This window comes from Puma concolor, chromosome D3, assembly GCF_028749965.1.
Source record: "Puma concolor isolate L17-30 chromosome D3, mPumCon1.1.hap2, whole genome shotgun sequence".
In the NCBI taxonomy this organism is placed as follows: Eukaryota; Metazoa; Chordata; class Mammalia; order Carnivora; family Felidae; genus Puma; species Puma concolor.
Window position 1 is genome coordinate 44,151,279 of NC_141678.1, and position 22,689 is coordinate 44,173,967.

The following is a 22,689-nucleotide window of genomic DNA, read 5'->3' on the forward strand; positions in this document are numbered from 1 at the left end:
CAAAAACATTAAGAAATTGTTAATAAGCCCTAGATAAAATAATTGTAAGCTTAAAGAAAAAGCAGGAAAAAGGAAAACAGCTCGTGATAATCATTATAAACTCTAACATGGACAGTAAGAGAACCGTTAAGATACTGGAAAGAATGTGACTTACAGAAAACCAAGGTTGAGTGATTTGGATGCTCTAGAAAATAAGTGAATAGTTACCATATTATCTTAGGATCTGCAGACCATTTAAGCATTCATATTTGCAGTATGAAAAACAGACTTATCTAGTTCTTAAATTATATGTGTTCAAGAAAAGGTTGGATAGCCACTTAACAGGGCATTTTCCAGCTACATTATTTTATAACTACTAATATTCATCATTAAGACCTCAACAAAAAAAGCTGTTTTGTAAGATGGTTTAAAAGAGATCTGCCAGCAAACTCTTTTGAAACCAAAAGTTTTGGGAACTTTGTGAAGAATGGACCTATTCAAGTAAGTGCAGAACAAACATAATTCAGTAACTTTATTTTTTGATATTACAAAAAAAAAAAAGAACCCTAGAACATGAGTGCCGCAAATGGCACACAATACATACTCAATAAATACCACTTAAATAAATCAACAAAGGCCAAAATAATAGAGAAAAGCAATTAGTTTAAAAGGGCTTTCCTCCCTACAATACAAGAGACGTCCAAAGTCCAGACAGGGAAGAAGAGTTAAGAACAGACTCACTGAAAAAAGGTGAAGTTACCTGAGAAGTCATTCTGAATGGTAGAATGAATGAATGAATGAATACTTAATGATAAACATAAAATACCATGCCAAAAAAAAAAAAAAAAAAAAAATCAGGCTAGATACTACAAAACTGGAAAAAGGATTTGTCTCCAAAGAAAAATTCAATCTTTACCGAGTTCAGATTAATACGGCAATAAAATTTCAATAACTATCGATGAACAATTATGAAACCAAATAGAAAAAAGGGCCAAGATTGTAAGACTACAGGAGGGGGAAAAAATCTGTCCATTGACTATTTTCTTTTTCAAAATGTTATTTTACAAGTCTTGGGCTCCAAGATACCAGGCTGTCCTAAGTCTGAAAAGGCCTTGATTGCCTACTTTCTTGACTCTTCCTCTTTTTTCAACTTTCATCTTTTACCCTTAATCATTATTTCAATTTCAACTTCTCTGCACAAATGATTTCCAAATTGTTATCTTTAATTATGAGCTCAGTTTCCTATCTCCAATAGTCTTCAGATCATTTCTTTGTGGTTAGCCCACTATACTCTAAAACACAAGTCTGAAATCGAACTTATCTACTGCCTATTCTTCCCAAGAGATATCCAAACCCAACTTTGTTATCACCAGTCTCCCTATAACCTACCTTCAAAATTTTTAGAATCCTCTACCTTCTCTAGCTCTGGTTCCCCCTTCTCTCCAACCCTGCTAATCAATCAAGTTCCATTAATTCTTCCTTTCCCATTTTAATTCCTCATTTTGGGGCTTCAATAATTTCTGTACTATTAATTTGTTAAGAAGCCCCCCAATCTCAACCCATCTCCAGTCTTTTTCCACACACTGCATCCTGCATATAACTAACAGATTCATCTTCATTCATCCTGGAACAGTCTCATTTACAAATATTTTAATAAACACAACATACTGAAGAAAATCTAAACTCTTGTAGCCTAGCAATAAAATCCTCCACACTCTAACCCCAATCTGTTATTTCCAACTTTATCTTCGGTTCCCCTAAACATCTCATAGCCAATTCATCCCCACCCTCTATTCATGTTATCCTCTACTCCCTCTCTGAATGCCCTCCACCTAAATCCTATCCACTCATCATAAAGCATACTCTGGCCCTCTCAACACACAGTGATTTCTTCCTTTCAATAACCAAGAGCTTGTATTACCTGTACCAATTATTTGAAATCCATCACACATTTTTTTCAATTTTTAAAGTGTTCTGTTTTGTTTCTGTATATGTATGTGAGTTTAGGTCTTGGTTTTCCTAAATAGATTGAATTTTCAAGTAAAGAATCCATGACCTCTACTTCTTTGTATCTTCCCACATTTCAATAAATCTGTGAGGTTCCCCTAAATGAAACTGAGGCAAGAGGCTATAAGACAACAACAACAAAAAAAGCTACTAAACCCTCCCTATACTACTGTTTCATGGAATAAGAGGACCAAAAAGCAAAATAGAATCAAAGATACGTGGAAATTGGGTAAAATATTAAAAGAAAATTTGGACTTCTTAAAAGAGACAGAAACTCCTAGTAGAAAGATGTGTTGTTCTAATTTCTTCCACTTCTCTCATTCAATAAAATGTTTTAAACTGTATTAAGTATCCACCATCCTGTTTCTCAATATGAAGAGCATCCATAACGTGGGTGAGACATTTCAAAAACATAAACCACAAGACTTTCATTTCACAGTCAAGGATGCTTAGAGTAATTCTGAAAACTTTGGGGAGAAACTTTCTTGTAAAACAGTACACGTTTAAAAATCTGCACAGGTATTTAGAGTAACTAAAATGCATGTTAATTTTAAATGATCTACATAATTTTCCTGATTCATGAGATTTTTAAATATGATTTCTCTGAATGGCATTATTTTGTTCAGCTAATCTCAATCCCAAATATTGTACATATCTAACATTAATTCTCTGAGGAGGCTGTAAATAACTATCCATATAGATATACTCCCTGAAATTTTAGAGATTATGTGTTATTATAAATATATATATATATATAAATATATATATAAATTATAAATAACTTCTAGTTGTTCAGCAAAGTAAAAGAAGAAATTTGCTTGCAGAGTTTGCAACTATTAGTATCAGGGAAAATAGACAAAACTTAAAAATTCTACCTACAGATAACTGTCTATGTTATCAACTACTGAGAAATCTTTAAAATTTTGCCTTTTATTGCATAAAAACGTATTCAGAATGTTTTAAAAGTGACAGTGGTTAAGCACATCACCATCAAAAAAGGCAGTTATAATATCTGTGCGATACTTTTGTAATAAACAATATTGTAAAAGAGTTAATATTGTGATGACCTATCATCAGTTACCTTAGGTTTTTACACTTAATAGTCCATCAAAAAGTTCCTCCAGATTCAAGTCACCTATGACATTTTGGCTCAAAAATCACTTCCTCAATATCGATTCTCCATTGTCACTTTCAAGTCTAAAAACTAAACCCTTGAGGAGCTAAATCGCTCTAAATGGAAAGTAGTCTTTCGAGCATTACTGTCAAACCGATCAAAAAGATTAATACTACTAAGATCATCATTCAACAAACTATATACGCAATAACTGACGTGGTAACTTTTTATGTGATGCCTGAAATAGAGGTTTGTAAGTATCTTTTGGATAATGATGAACTGAGTCAGACCTAAGAGTTCAGAGAGTAGTTAGCACAGAGCCAGTCTGATGATAAATAAGGACACGGGAGGAGATTTTAGTAGTGCTCCAAAGGCTCTTCAGGAAAAACGGCAGATTTTGATGTTTTCCAAGATTATGCACACCTGAAACTTTCTTTTGCAAATAACTAGACTGAATGCAAGAGGAAGGCAAATATATACAGAACCCCAGACAAGCAAAAGACAACAGTGCTACTCACCAGCAAACAATCCGAATTCACTTCCGATTTGGGATCCCGCAGCAGGTTGTCGATTTTTTCAAACCGAGTCTCAAAACTGTCCCCAGTCGACATGTTGCTGCTACTGTGACAATACCTTCGTACCAGCAGCACCAGCAGCGGAAAGCAATTTCAACCAACTTCCTCCAGCGGTGGGTTCGCAGCCGCGGGGCGGAGGAGCCGGAACCTTAGGGTCACCAGGTGCGCCCGGTCCCCTCTCCTTCCCCTCACTGAGGGGATCTCCGCTGTCCAGACCCCGGGCCGGGGGCAACGGCGACCCACAGCCGCTCCGACGCCCAAAGTCGCATCCCACCCGGCAGCCCCTCACGACAGCCGACAGCGCCGTCGCCACCAGCCTTGTCGCTCCGGCGAGGTGCTTCAGCTTAGCGGGCCCCAGCCGCCTTCGCCATGGAGGGTTCCCCGTCCCGAGATGGGTCGCAGGGGAGAGAGAAAGAGAAGCAGGGTGGAGACTCCTTTGGGCAGCAGGGGAGGGAGAAGAGGAAAGGCGAAAACGAAGGGCGGGTGCGGAGCTGTGCCAGCTGCCGCCGCCGCTTGGGCCACGGGCCCGGCCCGCTCCACTCTGAAGTGCTGTGGGCGGTCTAGCCCCGCATCCCCGGCTTTACTTGGCGCTGCCCCGACGCACCGATCCGACTCAGCCAAGAGGTGGTCCCCACGGGATAGCCTCACTCTCCCATTTTGACCGTCGCTGCTGGGGCTGCTACCGCGGTGTCCGGCGGGGCAGGGCGAGGTCGGTGCCCGATGGAGACTTAGGAGAGGAAGGCTAGAGAGCTCGCGGTGAGGAAGACGAGAGTCGGGTCCCGGCGCTGCTTGATGGGGGAGCTTCTGGGAGGGGCTGCGTCCCCTGCTCCGGAGAGGGCGAGTCGCGGTGGCGAATGCCTGGGGGGGGTGGGGCGAGGGGGGCCGTGAGGGACTAATATGTCCGCCTTCCTGTTCAAACAAACGGAGACCGCCGGCGCGGAGTGCGCATGCGGGGCGCGGACGCTCGGAAGGAGAATCGGCTCGGCGCCGCGCGCGCGCGCGCGCACGCCGGCGTCTCCGCCGGGCCGGGCAGGGCCGGGCGGGGCGGAAGGAGGGGCGCGCCCGAGGCCTCTCAGGCGGGCTGGGAGGAGCGGACTGGGTGCGGCGGCCGGCCCCGCCTTCGCCCCGGCAGGCTCTGAGGAGCCCAGCAAAGCTTTGGACCGGTAGAGGAGGTCGGGGCCGGAGGAGGGTGAGCCGGCGGGGTTGCAGCGGAGCTCTTGCTGCCTTTGGTCGGGTCCTGGCAGCTGCCTCACTTCTGCTTCCTGTGGGCTGCAACAGCGGTCCGGAGCTTTCTGACAAGAAAGAAAGTGTGCTTGTTATTGTCATTTTGCAAATAGATTCTTTTTTAAGGCAAGATGCCTTTTCGCCACCAGGCAGCAGCATTTTGGCACCAGCGGAGTAGTGTTGCCCGTATCGTCCCCGCCCTACGTGAACACCACAAGGTTTAAACCGTGTGCGATTCCATGGGAAAATTACGAGGCAGTCCCATAAGCCGACTGTGTGTGTCAGGGGAGCACCAAAATATTAACTGGATGATATAGTTCAGAGAAGCCAAGTTCACTTTATTTATTAAAAAATCTCATAGAAAAAAAATCAATGTTTTTAAGTTATTCATACTAGTTCTCCCACACCATTATCATTCCCATTGTATTTCTCTTGATGTGTGATCCTGCCTTTCAATTTCAAAGCGTTCAGTGAAATTTAAAATTGTGATTTTACCAGAACCCCTGTAGAATATGAAAATTATGGGCATTTCCTCTTAAATCAATTGCTTCATTGACTGTGGTGTGAGAGGGTACTTGTTACTCAATCTGCAAAGTAAAGTTCTGCACTGCTGTCAGTGGGAAATGTACTTTAATTTATTTCTAAACTTTAGTTTTGCCCATAGGTCAAATTAAAGATTGCTAGAAATAGAAAATGTGGGTATTTTACCACACGCTGGTAAATACTACAGATGAACCTATTGTCTTTCTATATAAAAAAAACATTGTACAGCATCGGATCGGCCCACCAACTTTCTGCAGTGAGTCAGAGGTTAGGAAAATGTTACATTGTTTGAAAAATGTCTATTTTCACTTTATTACATACAAGAAATATTTAGATATAAAAGCCATTGTACAAATCAAGATAGGAAGTAAGTCTTCACAAAATCATAACAAAGGACAACTAAACAAAATTCAGGTATTTTATTAAATGCTTTTGCAGTGACTTCTTGGCTTCATCCAGTATTTTAAGCTGGTCATGTGAATTAAATTTATTTTTAAGCAGAGGGCTTAAAATAAATCTGGCAGTTGCCCTAAAATAAATTTCCTAAACTCTGCTTGTCCTTTTTTATTACCATTTTTAGGTATTCTTTGGAATTTTGTTGTTTCTCGGAGAACTGTGAGTATTATATTGCTTTCCATTGGACACATGAAAAAGTACGAGTAGCTAAGACAATACATAAGTGGCACTGATAAATATAAGTGGAATTTAAAACCAATCTGGCAAAGCTATTAGAAATATATGTGGGTCCTATATATTTTACTTCCCTATAAGGTTAATCTGATTGTAACCCCTGACTAGTTGTCTTTTACCAGAAGATAGATGGATTCTATATGTTTTTTTAAAATATAAAAGTCCTCACCTATAACAGGGTGAAATCATATGACATTAAAGTTCCTTTCCAACTTTAAAATTCTATTGTGTAGGAGCGCCTGGGTGGCTCAGTCAGTTAAGCCTCTGACTCTTGATCTCAGCTCAGGTCATGAGATCGAGCCTTGAGTCAGACTCTGTGCTGAGTGTGGAGGCTGCTTGGGATTTTCTCTCTCTCTCTCTCTCTCTCTCTCTCTCTCTCTGCCCCTCCCCAACCTCAGAATAAATAAATAAATATTTAAATGAAATAAAACAAAATTCCATTGTGTAATTGTGGCTAATATCTTCAACAGCATTGTGGATATATTTTTTTTATTTTTTTAACGTTTATTTATTTTTGAGAGAGAGAGAAAGAGAGAGAGACTGAGCATGAGCAGGGGAGGGGTAGAGAGAGAGGGAGACACAGAATCTGAAGCAGCTCCAGGCTCTGAGCTGTCAGTGCAGAGCCCAAAGCAGGGCTCAAACCCACAAGCTGTCAGATCATGACCTGAGCCAAAGTTGGACACTTAACTGACTGAGCCACCCAAGTACCCTGCGTTGTGGATATTTGAGGTGATCCTTAAAGTATATGTTAAGAGGGGCGCCTGGGTGGCTCAGTCAGTTGAGCGTCCGACTTCGGCTCAGGTCATGATCTCACACTCCATGAGTTTGAGCCCCGCATCGGGCTCTGTGCTGATAGCTCAGAGCCTGGAGCCTGCTTCAGATTCTGTGTCTCCCTCTCTCTCTGCCCCTCCCCCGTTCATGCTCTGTCTCTCTCTGTCTCAAAAATAAATAAACATTAAAAAAAAAAATTTTTTTTAAAAGGTATATATTAAGATCCTAAGTGCAAATGCAAAATACTGATTTGTATATATAAGAATATAATATTATACATACTGAGCATTTCCATGTGCTAGGAGTTACTCTATGCATATTTACATAGAATCTAATTAAAACTTCAAAAGAATTCTGCTATGATTATACCTACATCATAGATGGGGAAACTGAGGTGTAGAAAGATCTGTTACTTGCTCAAGATCATGACAGATCCAGATTGGAACAGAGGCAGTCAAATTCCAGAGTCCCCATTCTTAACAGCTGAGTATGCTAACACTATCCAATCCTAGTACAATAATAAGTATTTCACAACTGTATTATTTACATTAGCACAGATTTAAATGATTCTATGTAAATAAAATTTGCAGTATGATCATAGTTCCTAGGCAAAAATGTGAAATGATTTCAGCAAGGTTCAGAATAAAAAGGACCCTGACAATGTTCAATAACAGTGGCTTAACTATAGGTTTCTAAACACTGGGTCCAAGAACCAGTGGTACTTCTTGGTGGAGTTTTCCTGACCTGCATGCAACAAAATGAAAATAAAGACATATTATTATAATATGTTTTACAAAGTAAGCACTTCTAATTTAAGACTGTCATTCAGTCTGAAATTCTTTACTATTTTTTTTTTAATTAAATGTCCTTTCCTTTAAGAAGCAAGAGTAATAGTAAATGGCACAGTTTTTAGTATTCTTACTTGGAAATTTAAACTTACAGAGTTAGCATCTCTATGGAAACACATAAAGCTAGTTATATCTTAATTTTTCTGTTTTGGGAATTCAAACATCTGGAAACATTTAATTTAGACGAGACTCATGCTAGGACCCAATGAAGAGACTGTAGTGCTGAAACAATTTGTGGCATATTTGGGAGAAATCATGGAAAAATCAGAAAGGTTTGAGTGTAGACTTGTGAATAGTGAAAGGCAGTTAAGTTCAGCATTCTTTTGCTTTTGGTTATTTTGTAGGAAAGAGACTCAGTTTTATGTTTATGGAATTTCTTTCATAAGCATTGATGTGGTAGCTAGCTTCCAAAGATGGTCCCCAGTGAACCATGTCTCCCAGGATGCATGGCCTCCTGGAGTTACCTCCTACACTGAATCTGGGCTGGGGCCTTGTGAGCTGTTCTAACCAACAGAATGCAGCAAAAATGGCATTGTGCCAGTATCAGGCCCAACTTTGAGAGTCTGCCTGGCAACCAACAGTTTAGTGCTCTGGGATATCCAACTAAACTGAGCTCATCTTGGTGTGAGGAAACCCATGCTAACTAACCACATGAAGAAATCACATGGAGGGCAACAGGAATCCAGCAGACCCTGAAAACAGACTCCAGACTTATGACCCAAGTCAAGCCATTCCATCAGCCCCTAGCCATCTGAAAGGCCCAGATGACACCACATGTAACAGAAACAAGCTAATCCCTCCAACCACTGCCCACACAGTAGAATCATGAAGAAATAATAAAATGATTGCTAATTTCAGCTGTTAAGTTTTGGGGCTGTTTGTCAGCAATAAATAACCAAACAGTTGGGTTTCAGGCAAAGAATCATTCATAAATAGGTATATAGATATGTATTTGGAGTACCTTTCATACTTTTTGTATTTCCCACGATACAAGGAAGCTGTCCACAATGAAGTATTGTAAAAGAATGACAATTAACGCATGTTTACTGTTTTCAACAAAACCTTTATTCGAAAGAAATGTAGGGGCACCTGGGTGGCTCAGTTGGTTATGTCCAACTTTGGCTCAGGTCATGATCTTGCAGTTCGTGAGTCCAAGCCCCACATCAGGCTGTCTGCTGTCAGTGCAGAGCCCATTTGGATCCACTCTCTCCCTCTCTCTCTGCCTCTCCCCCGCCTCTCAAAAATAACTAAACATTAAAAAAAAAAAAAAAAGAAATGTAAAGGCTTTTTAAACAAATTAATGAATGCTTCTGGATTTTAAAAAGTATTATGAAGTTATATTCCCATATAAATACATTTTTACATGTATTTTTATATTTTCTCAATTTAGTGCGTAATCATGTCTTATGCTGTCTAAAAAATGTACTAATAATCAGGTACATAGTGTAAATTGCATATCAATCATAATTCAGTACCATAAATTACAAGTAATTTCAAAAATGCATACCACAAATGTGTTAAGAATGTGATGTGGCTAAGTTCCTATAGAAACTTTAGCTAAAATTTCCAAACAAGTTTGATACTTACTATATTTAATACAACTTTCCAAAATAGCATTAAAATTTTCTTTAATGTAAAATGATTTCACTTGATTCTGAACTACTTTAATAAACAGAAAGTTGTAAAAATTTAGGTTCAGTTTTAAGAACTTGGTTTTATATGCTTAATATTTACCCCAAAGTAGTTTATATGTCCATATTTCTCTACATCTGAGAAGTGAATCAGGAAGAATATGTTCCTTTGCCTAAGGGTACTCTTTATGAGATCAGCGAAACTATTCTTTTCTTTCCACAGGACATTCAGGCTTGGGAGTCAGTGTAGTTTGACATTTTTAAATCCACTACAGCCTTGGTGCAGCCTAGGCAGAGTTGGGAATTCCAGCATCTATCGAGATAAAAGCAAGGAAAAGTGTAGGGCCAGCCGTGAGCACAGAGTGCCTTAAGGGCTTCTCCTGACTCACCCTGAATGCCTTCCTCCAACATCTGTTTTTTATTTCCTAGAAGCTCTGTTCCATTCAACTGCAAATATACTTGCATTGACCCTAGAAACAGAATGCAGAAATAGAAAGAAACAGATTTCTGTAAAACAATTACTTTCCTGCTCTGCGTCATTGCCATCTTGGGGACCCTACTGATACCACACTCACAAGCTCAAGCATGCAAATAACTGATAGTACAATTTTTTCCAAGGACGGGGACTGTTACATTTGTGGAACCCCTGAGATGTGGGTGCATGACCACAGTAAGAGAGGGAAGCTTAGATCAAGGAGATAATAACAGATACATACAGATGGTCACATACTCTTTCTCATTTTTTGCAACAGCCTCCCATCCAAATTTCACCCTCCTACCCAGCACCACTCCACTGAGTCCTTAGACTTAAGTGTGCTTTCTGACCCACTGCCTTTTAGGTTCTTATATCTTCCTCTTTGGTGCCCTTAAATTGGAGAATTCCCTTTTTTGGCATCAATAGGCTCATCATCCCATATTTACTTCCCTTTTTTATTTGTCACAATTTTTATCACTCCTCTTCAGTCTCAACTTTGACTTCCATACCAAACACCTAGAAAGAGAAAAATGTCTTTCTGACATTTCACTATTTTTATCTCTCTTCCATCATTTCAAGCCCTCCTGAAATATAACATTTTCCCTAAAATCTCTGTAACTGGAATAGAGGCACTGATTCCTCATACCCACCCATCAACATATAAATATTACCCATATACACTCTATATATGCCCTTTACCCCCCACCCCTTCTTTTGCAGACAGTATAAATATTCTGCTAGTTGAATTTATACATTTGTTTTGGTTTATGTGCTCTTGTCATTGCTGCTTTATTCATTCCCTAGGGCATAGGCTAGGACTTTAAAAGCAACAATCATACTTTTCTTTATAAAAATAGTACATACTTATTTTTAAAATTTTGGAAAATATGAAAAAATAAAATAGAACAAAAGAATTGAGAAACTCTGAGGAACCAATGATACTCTCTAGTCTTTCCAAGCCAAAATGGTTCTCATCTCTGCTTCTTGTAGGTCTATTTTATTCTTTTTCCTCTGTGCATGAACTGATTTTTTCTACTTCTCCCGGTACCTAAGCCAAATATAGCAACTTCAGCATCATACACATACAGTGAATTTAAGTACTTACAGGGGTCAAGAAGGAGTTCTTATTCCAATCCCTATTCTGTAAATTTCACATAATTATTTTTTGGATAGTTAATACTTGCATATGACATATAAATCCAAAAGATACAACATGGTACATAATGAAAAGTAATTCTTCCTCCCACCTCTGTCCAGAAGCCACTAGTTCCTTAACACAAAAGGGAACAGCTGTTCAGTTTCTTGTATTCTTTCCATAGGTACACAATCATATTTGTTATATAGACTTTTCTCTGCCTTGCTTCCCACCCGCCCCCACCCCCACCGCCCCATCTTGACAATGTGCCTTAGATTTTGTTTTGTATCAGTAAATATAAAACTCATTCTTTTTAACTGCTGTTAAAAACAATGTGCCTTAGATTTTGTTTTGTATCAGTAAATATAAAACTCATTCTTTTTAACTGCTGTTACAAACAATGCTGCAATTAAAACTTTCATACACAAGTCCCTCCTATTTATTTTGATTCTTCTTTCAGTTATATGGTCTCTACAATATTTTTTTAAAAGAAAGTCTCATAGGTACCATGGCTTTCATTCATTTTTTCTTTTTTAAATTTCCTACTTAGTCATGGTCTTTGCTTCCTATATTTTTCTATATAATCTTGAACTTATTTTTCCTTTTGCTTCTGCAGTGATTTGGATTTTGGAATAAAGATTTCTTATTTTTAGTCTACTAATAGTTATCTTTAAACATAATGCTGAGTATGCATTTTTATGATTACAGATTTTAAGAATAAAACTAACTTTTGAGAACTTCCTATTTGCACAGGAAACTTGGCACATTTTCTGCCCAACTTTATCTTTCCGCCTTCTTTTCTGAAAATACTACAATCCTTTTTTTCAAGTTTGACAATATTATCTTCAGGTTTGTAACTACATTATAACAATTTGATTTATTTCTGTATGTTTGACTTCTATATTTGTTTCCAGTCCTTGTAGAGAATCTGTTTTCTTGCATTTTAATTTTTACTAATTTTTGAGTGGTCTAAAGTAAAACCTTAAATAATTTTAAAATGAAGAACACTTAGGTGAGATCTAGCATATCTCTAACAATGTCTGTTGTTCCTCACACATCAGTGAAAGCATGGATAGGCAGTTGTTTGGGTCCACAAATTTTTGCCTTAAAAATTAATTAGATTTACTCTTTTAGACTTTTTTAGACTTAGTGCTACTGAGGAAATTAGAAGACCAACCTGTGTCTTGCTGCTCTACTGGCAGCATTTTCTTACTTAGCTCTTGTAGGATTCCTGAAATTCAAAACCTTCACTGGGATAATTCTAGAGGTGGATCTCTTGTCATAATTTTATTTTTCCCGAAAAAGAGAACACCTTAAAAGACTCAGGTCTTTCTTTACCCAAGTAAAGTAAAATTTTTGTCTAAGTTTACTGCACATGCTCCATTTATCTTATTTTCTTCTTTTGGAACAACTCTTAGTAATTAGGATCTCATCTTTGTCCTCACCTCTATTTCTTTGGTCTTCTACATTCTGGGAAAGCTTCTCAAGTTTTTATTCTGAAACACTGATTTGATTTTCTGCACCAAGAAGTCGGCTATATACTGATTCCAGAATGGATTCTATTTGAGTTACTGCATTTCTAAATTTTGGGTTCCTTGAAGCCTTTTCTAGTTTGTTTTCTTCTCACCCTAATCTGTTTTTATTTCAATTTGGCCTGCTCTATTTTTTAATAGCCTGTATTTCATAGACACAGATTTTTTTAAGACATAACTTATATCTAGTATAATGGACAAACATTGTGTGTACAACTCAATAGAGTTTACATAAAATGCACTCATGTGAACAATACTCAAATCAACTATAGAATACTTTCAACACTCCCAACTGTTTCCTCATTCTCCCTATCCATAAATCCCTCACCAAGGTTAATTAATATTCTGATTTCGATCACCATAGACTAATTCTATTACCATTAGGTTAGGTTATGTGTTGGGGCACCTGGGTGGCTCGATCAGTTAAGCAACTGACTTAATTTCAGCTCAGGTCATGATCTCATGATTTGTGGGATTGAGCCCCACATCAGGCTCTGCACTGAAAGCATGGAGCCTACTTGGGATTCTCTCTCTCTCTCTTTTTCTGTCCCTCCCCCACTCATGCTCTCTCTCTTAAAATAAATAGATAAAACTTATAAAAAAAAAGGATTAGGTTACATGTTTTAGAATTTCACAGGAATGGAATCATATAGTACATACTTTTTTGTGACTGACTTCTTTAGTTTTATACATTTTGTGACTTTTTGTTGTAGTAAAATATATATAACATAAAATTTCACATTTTAATCTTAAAAAAAATTTTTTAAATGTTTGTTTATTTTAAGAGAGAGAGAGCAGGGGAGGGGCAGAGAGAGAGGAGAAGAGAGAAAATCCCAAGCCCAGATGTGGGGCTCAATCCCACAAACTGAGAGATCATGACCTGAGCCAAAATTAAGAGTTGGACACTTAACTGACTGAGCCACCCAGGCACCCCCCATTTTAACCATTTTTAGGTGTACAGTAAAATGATATCAAGTATACTCACATTGTTGTGCAACCATCCATCCATCTCCAGAACTTTCCATCTTTTCAAATTGAAATTCTATATCCATTAAACAACCACTTCCCATTCCCTCATCCTCTGAGCCCTTGGAAACCATTATTCTACATTTTGTCTCTGTGAATTTAACTATTCTAGGTACCTCATACAAGTGGAATCATGTAACATCAGTTCTTTTGTGTCTGACTTATTTCACTTCACATAATGTCTTCATCTATATTGTACCATATGTAAGAATGTCATTCCTTTTTAAGGCTAAATAATATTTCATTATACATATATACTCATATACATATATATTCATTTTGTTTATCTATTCATTCTCAATGGACATGTTTTTTTTTTTTTTTAAAGCTTTCTAATATTTTTTCCTGTTCCTGTAGTAAATCAGTAGTAGATGAAGATGAAAACTTTTTAAAACCTCTTAGATTATTTCTCTTGTCTTGCATGCAAAAATGTATTCCATGGGGGGGGGCGGTGCCAGGGTGGCTCAGTTGGTTAAACGTCCGACTTCGGCTGAGGTCATGATCTCCCAGTCCATGAGTTCGAGCCCTGTGTCAGGCTCTGTGCTCACAACTCAGAGCCTGGAGCCTGTTTCAGATTCTGTATCTCACTCTTTCTCTCTCCTCCCCCGCTCATGCTCTGTCTCTCTCTTCTCAAAAATAAATAAACGTTAAAAAAAATTTTTTTTTAAATGTATTCCATAGGTCCCACTCCTTTCACAATTTTCTCAACTTGGAGGTGGGAAAAAAATATCTAGGCCCAGAGTTTGAAAAAAGATAAGATGAGGAGTTTTGCTGTTTACTTCCCTCATCTAACTTAGGTACTGATTGACTCTCCTTCTCTAATAGTCTGTGATTCAATATGCACAGGCCTATTCCAGTTTTTATTGCTTAACAGGCATTTATCTTGTGTGTTTCCTCTGAAATGAAATAGAATCACTTCCTGATTCTCTATTAGAAAGAGGATGTTTAACATAGAGTATTTAACTGTATTGACTCCTCTTTAATGACATTGAGTGGTGAATGTCAGGTCCTCTACCTGACCTGAAATTCTTTACTTTTGAGAGGATTAAATATACCAAGATATCGATTCTCTTTATCCTAGCTTTACTATGTGCTAGGGATTATAGAAACTGAATTAATTAAGAGAGACACTTATGAAAGGAAGGGACTCTGTTCAGAAGTCTGTTTCCACACAGTGAAGGCCATGGCTGCCTATCTTTCTCATCAGTGAAGCTCTGTGTTCCCAAACTATGGGCAGTAGTGAGGGAAATCATAGGGAAGTATGACACAGAATTCTTTCTACCTATTTTCTGGCTGTTCTTTCCTTCAAAAGATGCTGTGTGCTTGAGATATCAATTCTGTTTCTTAATTTGACACTATTGAAAATTTAATAATAGGAATATTTCCAGAAATGTCTTTTATGATTGACTTTTAGTCTTTGGGAGTTTGTTGTGCATTTTCATCTTTTGGTACTACTTAGTGAATATTTAATAGAAAGTTGGGAGAAGAACTATTAAATGCTATTATTACTCAGCCATTTTCGTAACCCTGAGGTGTGGGTCCATGATTGTTTGACTTACTTTATATAACCTGGGTATTATTAGACACCCGAGGAAGAGTATCTTCCCCTACTGGCCTGGTACCTTAAATGCAAGTATTAAAACAATTTGTGTTAAGTATTTGCCATTCTCAAGATTCTCATGAAACACAAATATTCTCCAAAGGGATAAAATAGGTCAGTATCATCTTGGTTTGATAACTAAGTTGTCAACCAAAGCTAGTTTGCTATGGCAGTGTGGGAGAAAAGCACAAAAGCTAATGACAGCTAAAGTATTTTCTAGGATTCAGACCACAACTTTAAATTAGGGAAGCAGAAACACTTTACCGTGGAGCCCTCCCTAGTGCCCCAGGCAATCCCTGACAAGTCCTCAGTACTTCCTATCTAGAGGAGCATCAGAGAAGAGTTGGAAAGCACCATTACCTATGGCCAACTGCTAATCAGTCCCAGGATCTTTACCACAAACTGGTGGCTTTCTATGATTCTTTTTTTGCTTTTTACTAATGTAAATCTTAGTTGTTATGACATGTTATGACACAGTCTAATATGAAAAACAGATAAAAGTGTACTGCTCTAATTGAAGCAGGGAGTGGTTTCAGAGAGTATACCCTCTCCCCACTACTTTGGCCTTGAACAGGCTCTATGGAATGCCTAAAGCTCTGAATAGCACAATTTCTAAATCACTATCCTAGACATCACTAAAGGATGTTTGTGTAAACTACCCACTGAAGAAGAGTATGAGAAAGGGCATCAAGATGTCTCAGCATAACTAGAATGCTTGAATTCTGATTTGGTCAGTTATTTTAAGAATATACTTGATTGGTGTTGTCTATATTTAGCACCCTTACCCTCTTCCTACCCCAGGCAACTATTGAGGGAGTTCCATTGGGCTGTGTGATCTCCAAGACCTTACTCTTCCATTATATTAATTTTATATATCATTACAAACATCCTAAAGAAATGTATTTCTTACATCTACTCTCAAAATGTGGCTTCCAATTCTGACAAAATAAGACTGCACCCACTGTGGCCTATCTCTTTGATTACAACTAAAAAGCTCTGGACAAAATACACAAAAACAATGACCTGAGGACTCTTTTAAAAAAAAATTTTTTTTTAAATGTTTATTATATTTTTGAAGGAGAGAGAGACAGAGTGTGAGTGGGGGAGGGGCACAGAGAGAGGGAGACACAGAATCGGAAGCAGGCTCCGGGCTCTGAGCTGTCAGCACAGAGCCAGACGCGGGGCTCAAACCCACGAACTATGAGATCATGATCTGAGCCGAAGTCAGACGTTCAACCAACTGAGCCACCCAGGCGCCCCATGAGGACTCTTAAACATAAATGGAAATCAGGCAGATTGTGAAGTGGAGTCAAAACTTGAGAAGCAACACATTTGAGAATGAGTTTTCTGTTCCCTCCCCACCTTTTCTTTCTTTTGTCTTTTCAAAAATTTTTTTACTATTAATTTATTTTTGAGAGAGAGAAAGACAGAGTGAGAGCAGGGGAGGGACAGAGAGTGGGACACAGAATCTGAAGCAGGCTCCAGGATCTGAGCAGTCAGCACAGAGCCCAATGTGGGGCTCAAACTCATAGACCTCGAGATCATGACCTGAGCCAAAGTCGAAGGCTTAACCAACTGAGCCACCCATGTGCCCCTCCCCCCCACCCTTTTTCCAGTGGCTTTGTCCCAAGGGTGGGCCCCATGAGCAGAAATGCTCAGCAGCCGTGATATAAGCAGTTAAACCTCTAAAAAGAAATCTCTCCTTTCTGCACAAAAGAACTGGGAGAAGGGGTCTCTGTGGGGGCAGAAAGCATAGGAGGAAACCTGGAAAGAGGTGAAGTGAAGAGGATGCCTTAATACTGTGTAAAAAACTATACCGGATTCTAGTTTATTCTTGAGCTGCATATGCATAGGACAGACCCAAGGCTGCATAGCAAAAGCTTTGAGAATTGAACTAAGAATTAAACCACCAACCAGAGATCAAAGAGAAATAAAGGGAGTCCACCGACACTGAACATCTGCACGGTCATTTCAGGCTGCTCTATGTCTTTATTACCTCAAGGGCACGTAGGGATGAGGCCCAGTGACCCTGCAATGATTTATAGACCGATCTCCTCTTTCGACAAGGACAACAATGGAGGTGATCAGGTAGAGAATGGCTGCAATGAGGGCTCGGGAGAAATTAGTCCAAGGCCAGTGAATGAACTGTATCTTGGTGTGTAGATCGCATATGTAAATGACAAAGAATATCTCAGCACAGACCATCTCAACCACCAACAGAGAAGAGTATCCTGGCATTGAGATGCTGAGCCAGATTAGAATCACCTGGCGCAATATAATCTCAGCAAACAGTAGAATTCCCTTTCTAGTGCACAAGAAGTTGGTGCAGGCAGCCCAGCAGCCATGGGCTGAGAGACGCTCAGACTCCAGCATGGGGAAGTCTGGAGTTCCTGGGGGCATGAAGGATCTGCATTCTTGATGGAGAGTTCTGAGCAAGACGTTGCACACCCTAGTCGTTTGCCTGCTGTCTAGAAAGTGATTTTAAAAACTTATAGTCTGAAGCTAACTGAATTGACCACTTGCTAAAACTTTGATGATAATGATATGATGATGATGATGAATGATGATGATATCCCTTAGAGTATTTTAACAGTATTCATATCTACACAATTTAATATTTAAAAAGTTCAGAATACATTCCAAAATTACCTGATAAGCAAAGAACTAAGAAATGTGACCAATTCTTCAGGGAAAGACAATGAACAGGTGCAAACCCTAAGATGACACAGATGCTGAAATTATAAGACAAAGACTTTAAAACAAGAGATACTAAAATAAGCTCCGTGAAGTAAAGGTAAACACACATTAAATAAAATTTTTGAAAGGTAAAGTTCTCAGCAAAAAAATTAAATTACAAAAAAAAAAACAAAACAGTTTTAAAACATACAATCTTTGAAATTTAAATTTTACTGGTTGAGCTCAAAAGCAGAAGGAAGATGACAGAGAAAAGAGTGGACTTAAAGATAGATTCTGAAGAACAAAGAGAAAAAAATGGAATTGAATTTCAGGGAGTCATGGGACTATATCAAAAGTCTCACATTTGTATGTCTTTCTCTGTATGACTTATTTCACTTAGCATAATGCTCTCCCATTCCATCCACGTTGCTACAAAAGGCCATATATCATTCTTTCTCATTGCTAAGTAGTATTCTATTGTGTATATAAACCACAATTTCTTTATCCATTCATCAGTTTATGGACATGTAGGCTCTTTCCATAATTTGGCTATTGTTGAAAGTGCTGCTATAAACATGGGGGTATAAGTGCCCTTATGCATCAGTACTCCTGTATCCCTTGGGTAAATTCCTAGCAATGTTATTGCTGGGTCATAGGGTAGATCTATTTTTAATTTTTTGAGGAACCTCCACGCTGTTTTCCAGAGTGGCTGCACCAGTTTGTATTCCCACCAACAGTACAAGAGGGTACCTATTTTTCCACATCCTCTCCAGCATCTGTAGTCTCCTGATTTGTTCATTTTAGCCACTCTGACTGGTGTGAGGTGATATCTCAGTGTGGTTTTGATTTGTATTTCCCTGATGAGGAGAGACATTGAGCATCTTTTCATGTGCCTGTTGGCCATCTCAGAAGACCATGGGGGAGGGGAAGGGGAAAAAAAAAGTTAAAGAGGGAGACAGCCAAACCATAAGAGACTCTTAAAAACTGAGAATAAACTGAGGGTTGATGGGGGGTGGGAGGTAGGGGAGGTGGGATGGAGGGGGGGTGGGTGATGGGCATTGAGGAGGGCATCTGTTAGGATGAGCACAGGGTGTTGTATGGAAACCAATTTGACAATAAATCTCATATTTAAAAAAAAAGTCTCACATTTGTAACAATGGAGTCCTATAAAGAAATTGGTGCAGAAAAAAAAAGTGAGGAACCAAAGGCTGAAAAGTTCCTAAATTTGGTGAGAGACATTAACTTGCATATTCAAGAAGTTTAGTTAACAAAAACAGAATAAACTCAAGGAAAACCACAACCAGACACATTATAATCAAACTTCTGAAAGCTAAATATATACAGAAAAAATCTTAAAAGCAGCTAAGGAGGGGCGCCTGGGTGGCGCAGTCGGTTAAGCGTCCAACTTCAGCCAGGTCACGATCTCGCGGTCCGTGAGTTCGAGCCCCGCGTCAGGCTCTGGGCTGATGGCTCAGAGCCTGGAGCCTGTTTCCGATTCTGTGTCTCCCTCTCTCTCTGCCCCTCCCCCATTCATGCTCTGTCTCTCTCTGTCCCAAAAATAAATAAACGTTGAAAAAAAAAATTAAAAAAAAAAAAGCAGCTAAGGAAAAATGACATATCACATATAGGAGAACAATGATGTTAACAATGATGGTAGACTTCTTGTCAGAAAGCATGGAGGCCAAAAGACAATAGAATGACATTTTTAAAATGATAGGAAAAAATTGTTAACCCAGCATTCTACATTCAGCAAAATATCCTTCAGAAATGAAGGAGACATAATGATATTCTCAGAAGAAGATAAACTAAGTTAGAGAACACATGACCAACTAAAAGAAATGTTAAAGAAAGTTCTTCAGACTGAAGGAAAATAATACCAGGTGAAACCTGGAACTTTAGGAATGAAAGAAGAATAAAAACAGTAATATCTGGGTAAACATAGAAGACCATTTTTTAAAAAGTTCCTTAAAATATGTGTAATTATTGAAAGAAAAGTTTTCATGTCTGATGGGGTTCTAAATGCATGTTAATTTAGAACAGTGACAACTATGCAATAAAGGGGAGAGATTAAGGGATTTATGTGGTTGTAAATTTCTCATATTACTTAAAATTAAAACATTACTTAAGAAGACTCTGAAATGTTAAGTATTTCTACTCTACTATCGAGAGCAGTGGTTCTCAACTTGCAATAGTTTTGCCCATCAGGGGACAATTGGCAGTTTGGAGACAGCCATCACTGGGGGAAATGTGTAACTGGCATCTGGTGGGTAGAGGCCAGAAATGTTGCTAAACGTCCTACAGTGCACAGAACAGCTGTACAGAACAAAGAATTATCTGGTCCAAAATATCAGTAGTATTATTGTTGAGAAACTCTTCCCTAGAAAAAAACAGAAAAAGAGAGAGATAGAAATGGAGACAGAGAGAATAACAAAATATAATACATAAAGTAGAGTGTAATACTCAAACTATTTAAACTATCCAAAAGAAAGCAGAAAAGAGGGGAAAGGGGAACAAAATATACATAGCAAAATAGTAAACCTAAAATCAACCACACCAATAATTATATTGAATGTAAATAGTAAACACACCAATTAAAAGATCAAAGTAGTCCTAGTGGATTAAAAAAAACAACTACATGTTCATCTCAAGAAACCCGGTTTAAATATAAAAACTTAAATAGGTCTGGGGTGCCTTGATGGCTCAGTCAGTTGGGTGGCTGACAACAGCTCAGGTCATGATCTTGCAGTCTGTGGGTTTGAGCCCCACGTCGGGCTCTGTGCTGACAGCTCAGAGCCTGGAGCCTGCTTCTGATTCTGTGTCTCCCTCTCTCTGCCCCTTCCCTGCTTGCTCTCTCTCTGTCTCTCTCTCTCTCTCTCAAAAATAATAAACATTAAAAAAAAAAAAAAACTTAGATGGGTTAAAAGTAAAAGGATAGAAAAGGATGTATTATGCAAACAATAAGCAAAAGGAAGCCAGAGTGACTATTTTAATATCAGACAATGTAAGCTTCAAAACAAGGAATATTATTAGGATAAAAAAGGCCGTTAGAGATTAAGAAGATGGTCACTTACCAAGAAGACATAACAATCCTAAGCAGGTACGGTACACACCGCATAAGGAGACTTTACATAAAATACATGAAGCAAAAACTAATCGTGACAAATTTAAATAAAATAATACAAAGTATGTTAATTAACCATAATAAAATTGTATTATAAATCAACAACAGAAAGATAATTTTCTTTTAGTTTTGCATGTGGGTGTCAAATTATTTGATCACCAGTTGCTGAAAAACTATTCACCACTGAATTCTTTGGCAACCTTGTCAAAAATCAATTGACCAATTTGTATGAAACTAAACTCTCTGTTTTGTTCAATGGATCTATATGTTTTTCCTTTACTAGTATTACACTGTTTAGACAACCGTAGGTTTATAGTAAGTTTGAATCAAATAGTGTGTTTTCCCATTTCAAAATTGTTTCAGCTATTGTAGGTCTTTTGTTTCTGAAGTTTTAGAATCAACTTGCTAATCTGTGCAAAATACTCTGCTGAGATTTTGATAGAGATTACATTAAAACTATAGATTAATTTGGGGAGAATTGATATTCTAAAAAGCCTTCCAATCCATGAATACAGTGTACTTTCTATTTATTTGGGTCCCCTTTTACTTCTTACATCAATAATTTATAATTTTTAGCATATATGTTGTTAGATTATACCTAAATATTTCATATTTTTATACTATCATATAGTTTTCAAATTTCAATTTCTAATAGTTTTTGCTACTTTACAGAAGTAGAATTAATGTTTGCATATTATATGTAAAGTATAATCTTATGACTTTCCTAAATTCACTCATTAGATCCAATAACTGTTTTATACATTCTTTGGCATTCTCTATTTGCTGTCGGTCAATAGAGAGAGATTTCTTTCTTACCTTTCAATATGTATTTATATTATTTCTTTTTCTTGTCTTATTGCACTGGGTTGGCCCTCTGGTACGATGTTAGATAATGGCAATGAGGGTGGACATCCTTCCCTTGTACCTTATCATAAAGAAAAGAATTCAGTTGTTCATCATTTTGTGAGTTACAGGTATCCTCTACTAAGATGGGAAGTTTCTTTTTTTTTTTTTTTTATTTGATAAGCTTTCTAAAAATTCAAGAATAGATGTTTTTTCTGCATCTCTTGAGATGATTGTGTAGTTTTTCTTTTGTATTGTATTTATATGGGTAAATTACATAGAATGTAAAATATTAAACCAACTTTCCATTCCTTGGGTAAATCCCAAACTTATCATGAAGTATTATCCTTTCTACATATTGCTGGATTCAATTTACAAATATTTTAAAGGTTTGTGTGTGTGTGTGTCTATGTTTATATTATGTTTATTTCCTTTTCTCTTTTGTTTATATTTTTTGCTTGTTTTATTATCATGGTAATGCTAGATTCATACAATAAGTTGGGAAGGGTTCCTTTCTCTACCATTTTCTGGTAGAGTTTGTGTGGAATTGATATATCTTTGAGGATTTAAAAGAATTTTTTAATGTTTATTATTTATTTTTAAGAGAGAGAGAGACAGAGTGAGATAAAGTCTACGTGGAGTTCCACTCTGAGCATGGTGTCTGCTTGGGATTTTCTCTCTCTCTCTCTCTCTCTCCCTCTGCCTCTCTCTCTCTCTCAAAATAAATAAACATTTTTCAAAAAAAAAAATAAATATTTATTTTTGAGAGAGAGAGAGAATCCCAAGCAAGCTCCATACTGTCAGTGCAGAGCCTAATGTGGGGCTCCAACTCACAAACTGTGAGATCATGACCTGAGCCAAGATTAAGAGCCAGATGCTTAACTGACTGAGCCACTCAG

At 38.0% G+C, this 22,689-nt stretch overlaps 2 protein-coding genes and 2 long non-coding RNA genes across 7 annotated transcripts in view; all 4 read right to left on the minus strand.

The window, feature by feature from the left end:
- Nucleotides 1–3,750, minus strand: part of ROCK1 (Rho associated coiled-coil containing protein kinase 1) — a 161,476-nt gene extending 157,726 nt beyond the window's left edge. For all 4 annotated transcript variants that reach the window (XM_086682578.1, XM_086682577.1, XM_086682576.1 and 1 more), the window contains exon 1: nucleotides 3,619–3,750. In XM_086682578.1, coding sequence (XP_086538704.1) covers nucleotides 3,619–3,711 — 93 coding nt within the window. In that variant the 5' untranslated portion in view covers nucleotides 3,712–3,750. The remainder of the gene's footprint in view (nucleotides 1–3,618) is intronic.
- Nucleotides 3,751–8,793: 5,043 nt separating this feature from the next.
- Nucleotides 8,794–9,690, minus strand: LOC147575532 (uncharacterized). Its single transcript, XR_015242726.1, has 2 exons — nucleotides 9,486–9,690; nucleotides 8,794–8,998 (listed from the first exon to the last, which is right to left on the minus strand). It is a non-coding gene; the product is annotated as an uncharacterized LOC147575532 (long non-coding RNA).
- Nucleotides 9,691–10,293: 603 nt separating this feature from the next.
- On the minus strand, nucleotides 10,294–11,203 carry LOC147575533 (uncharacterized). Its single transcript, XR_015242725.1, has 2 exons — nucleotides 10,963–11,203; nucleotides 10,294–10,373 (listed from the first exon to the last, which is right to left on the minus strand). It is a non-coding gene; the product is annotated as an uncharacterized LOC147575533 (long non-coding RNA).
- Nucleotides 11,204–17,132: 5,929 nt separating this feature from the next.
- Nucleotides 17,133–17,523, minus strand: LOC147575534 (proteolipid protein 2-like). The gene is given in 2 exon segments (XM_086683327.1): nucleotides 17,133–17,189; nucleotides 17,191–17,523. Coding segments are annotated over 2 exon segments (375 nt in total). The 3' UTR covers nucleotides 17,133–17,147.
- Nucleotides 17,524–22,689: the final 5,166 nt, after the last annotated feature.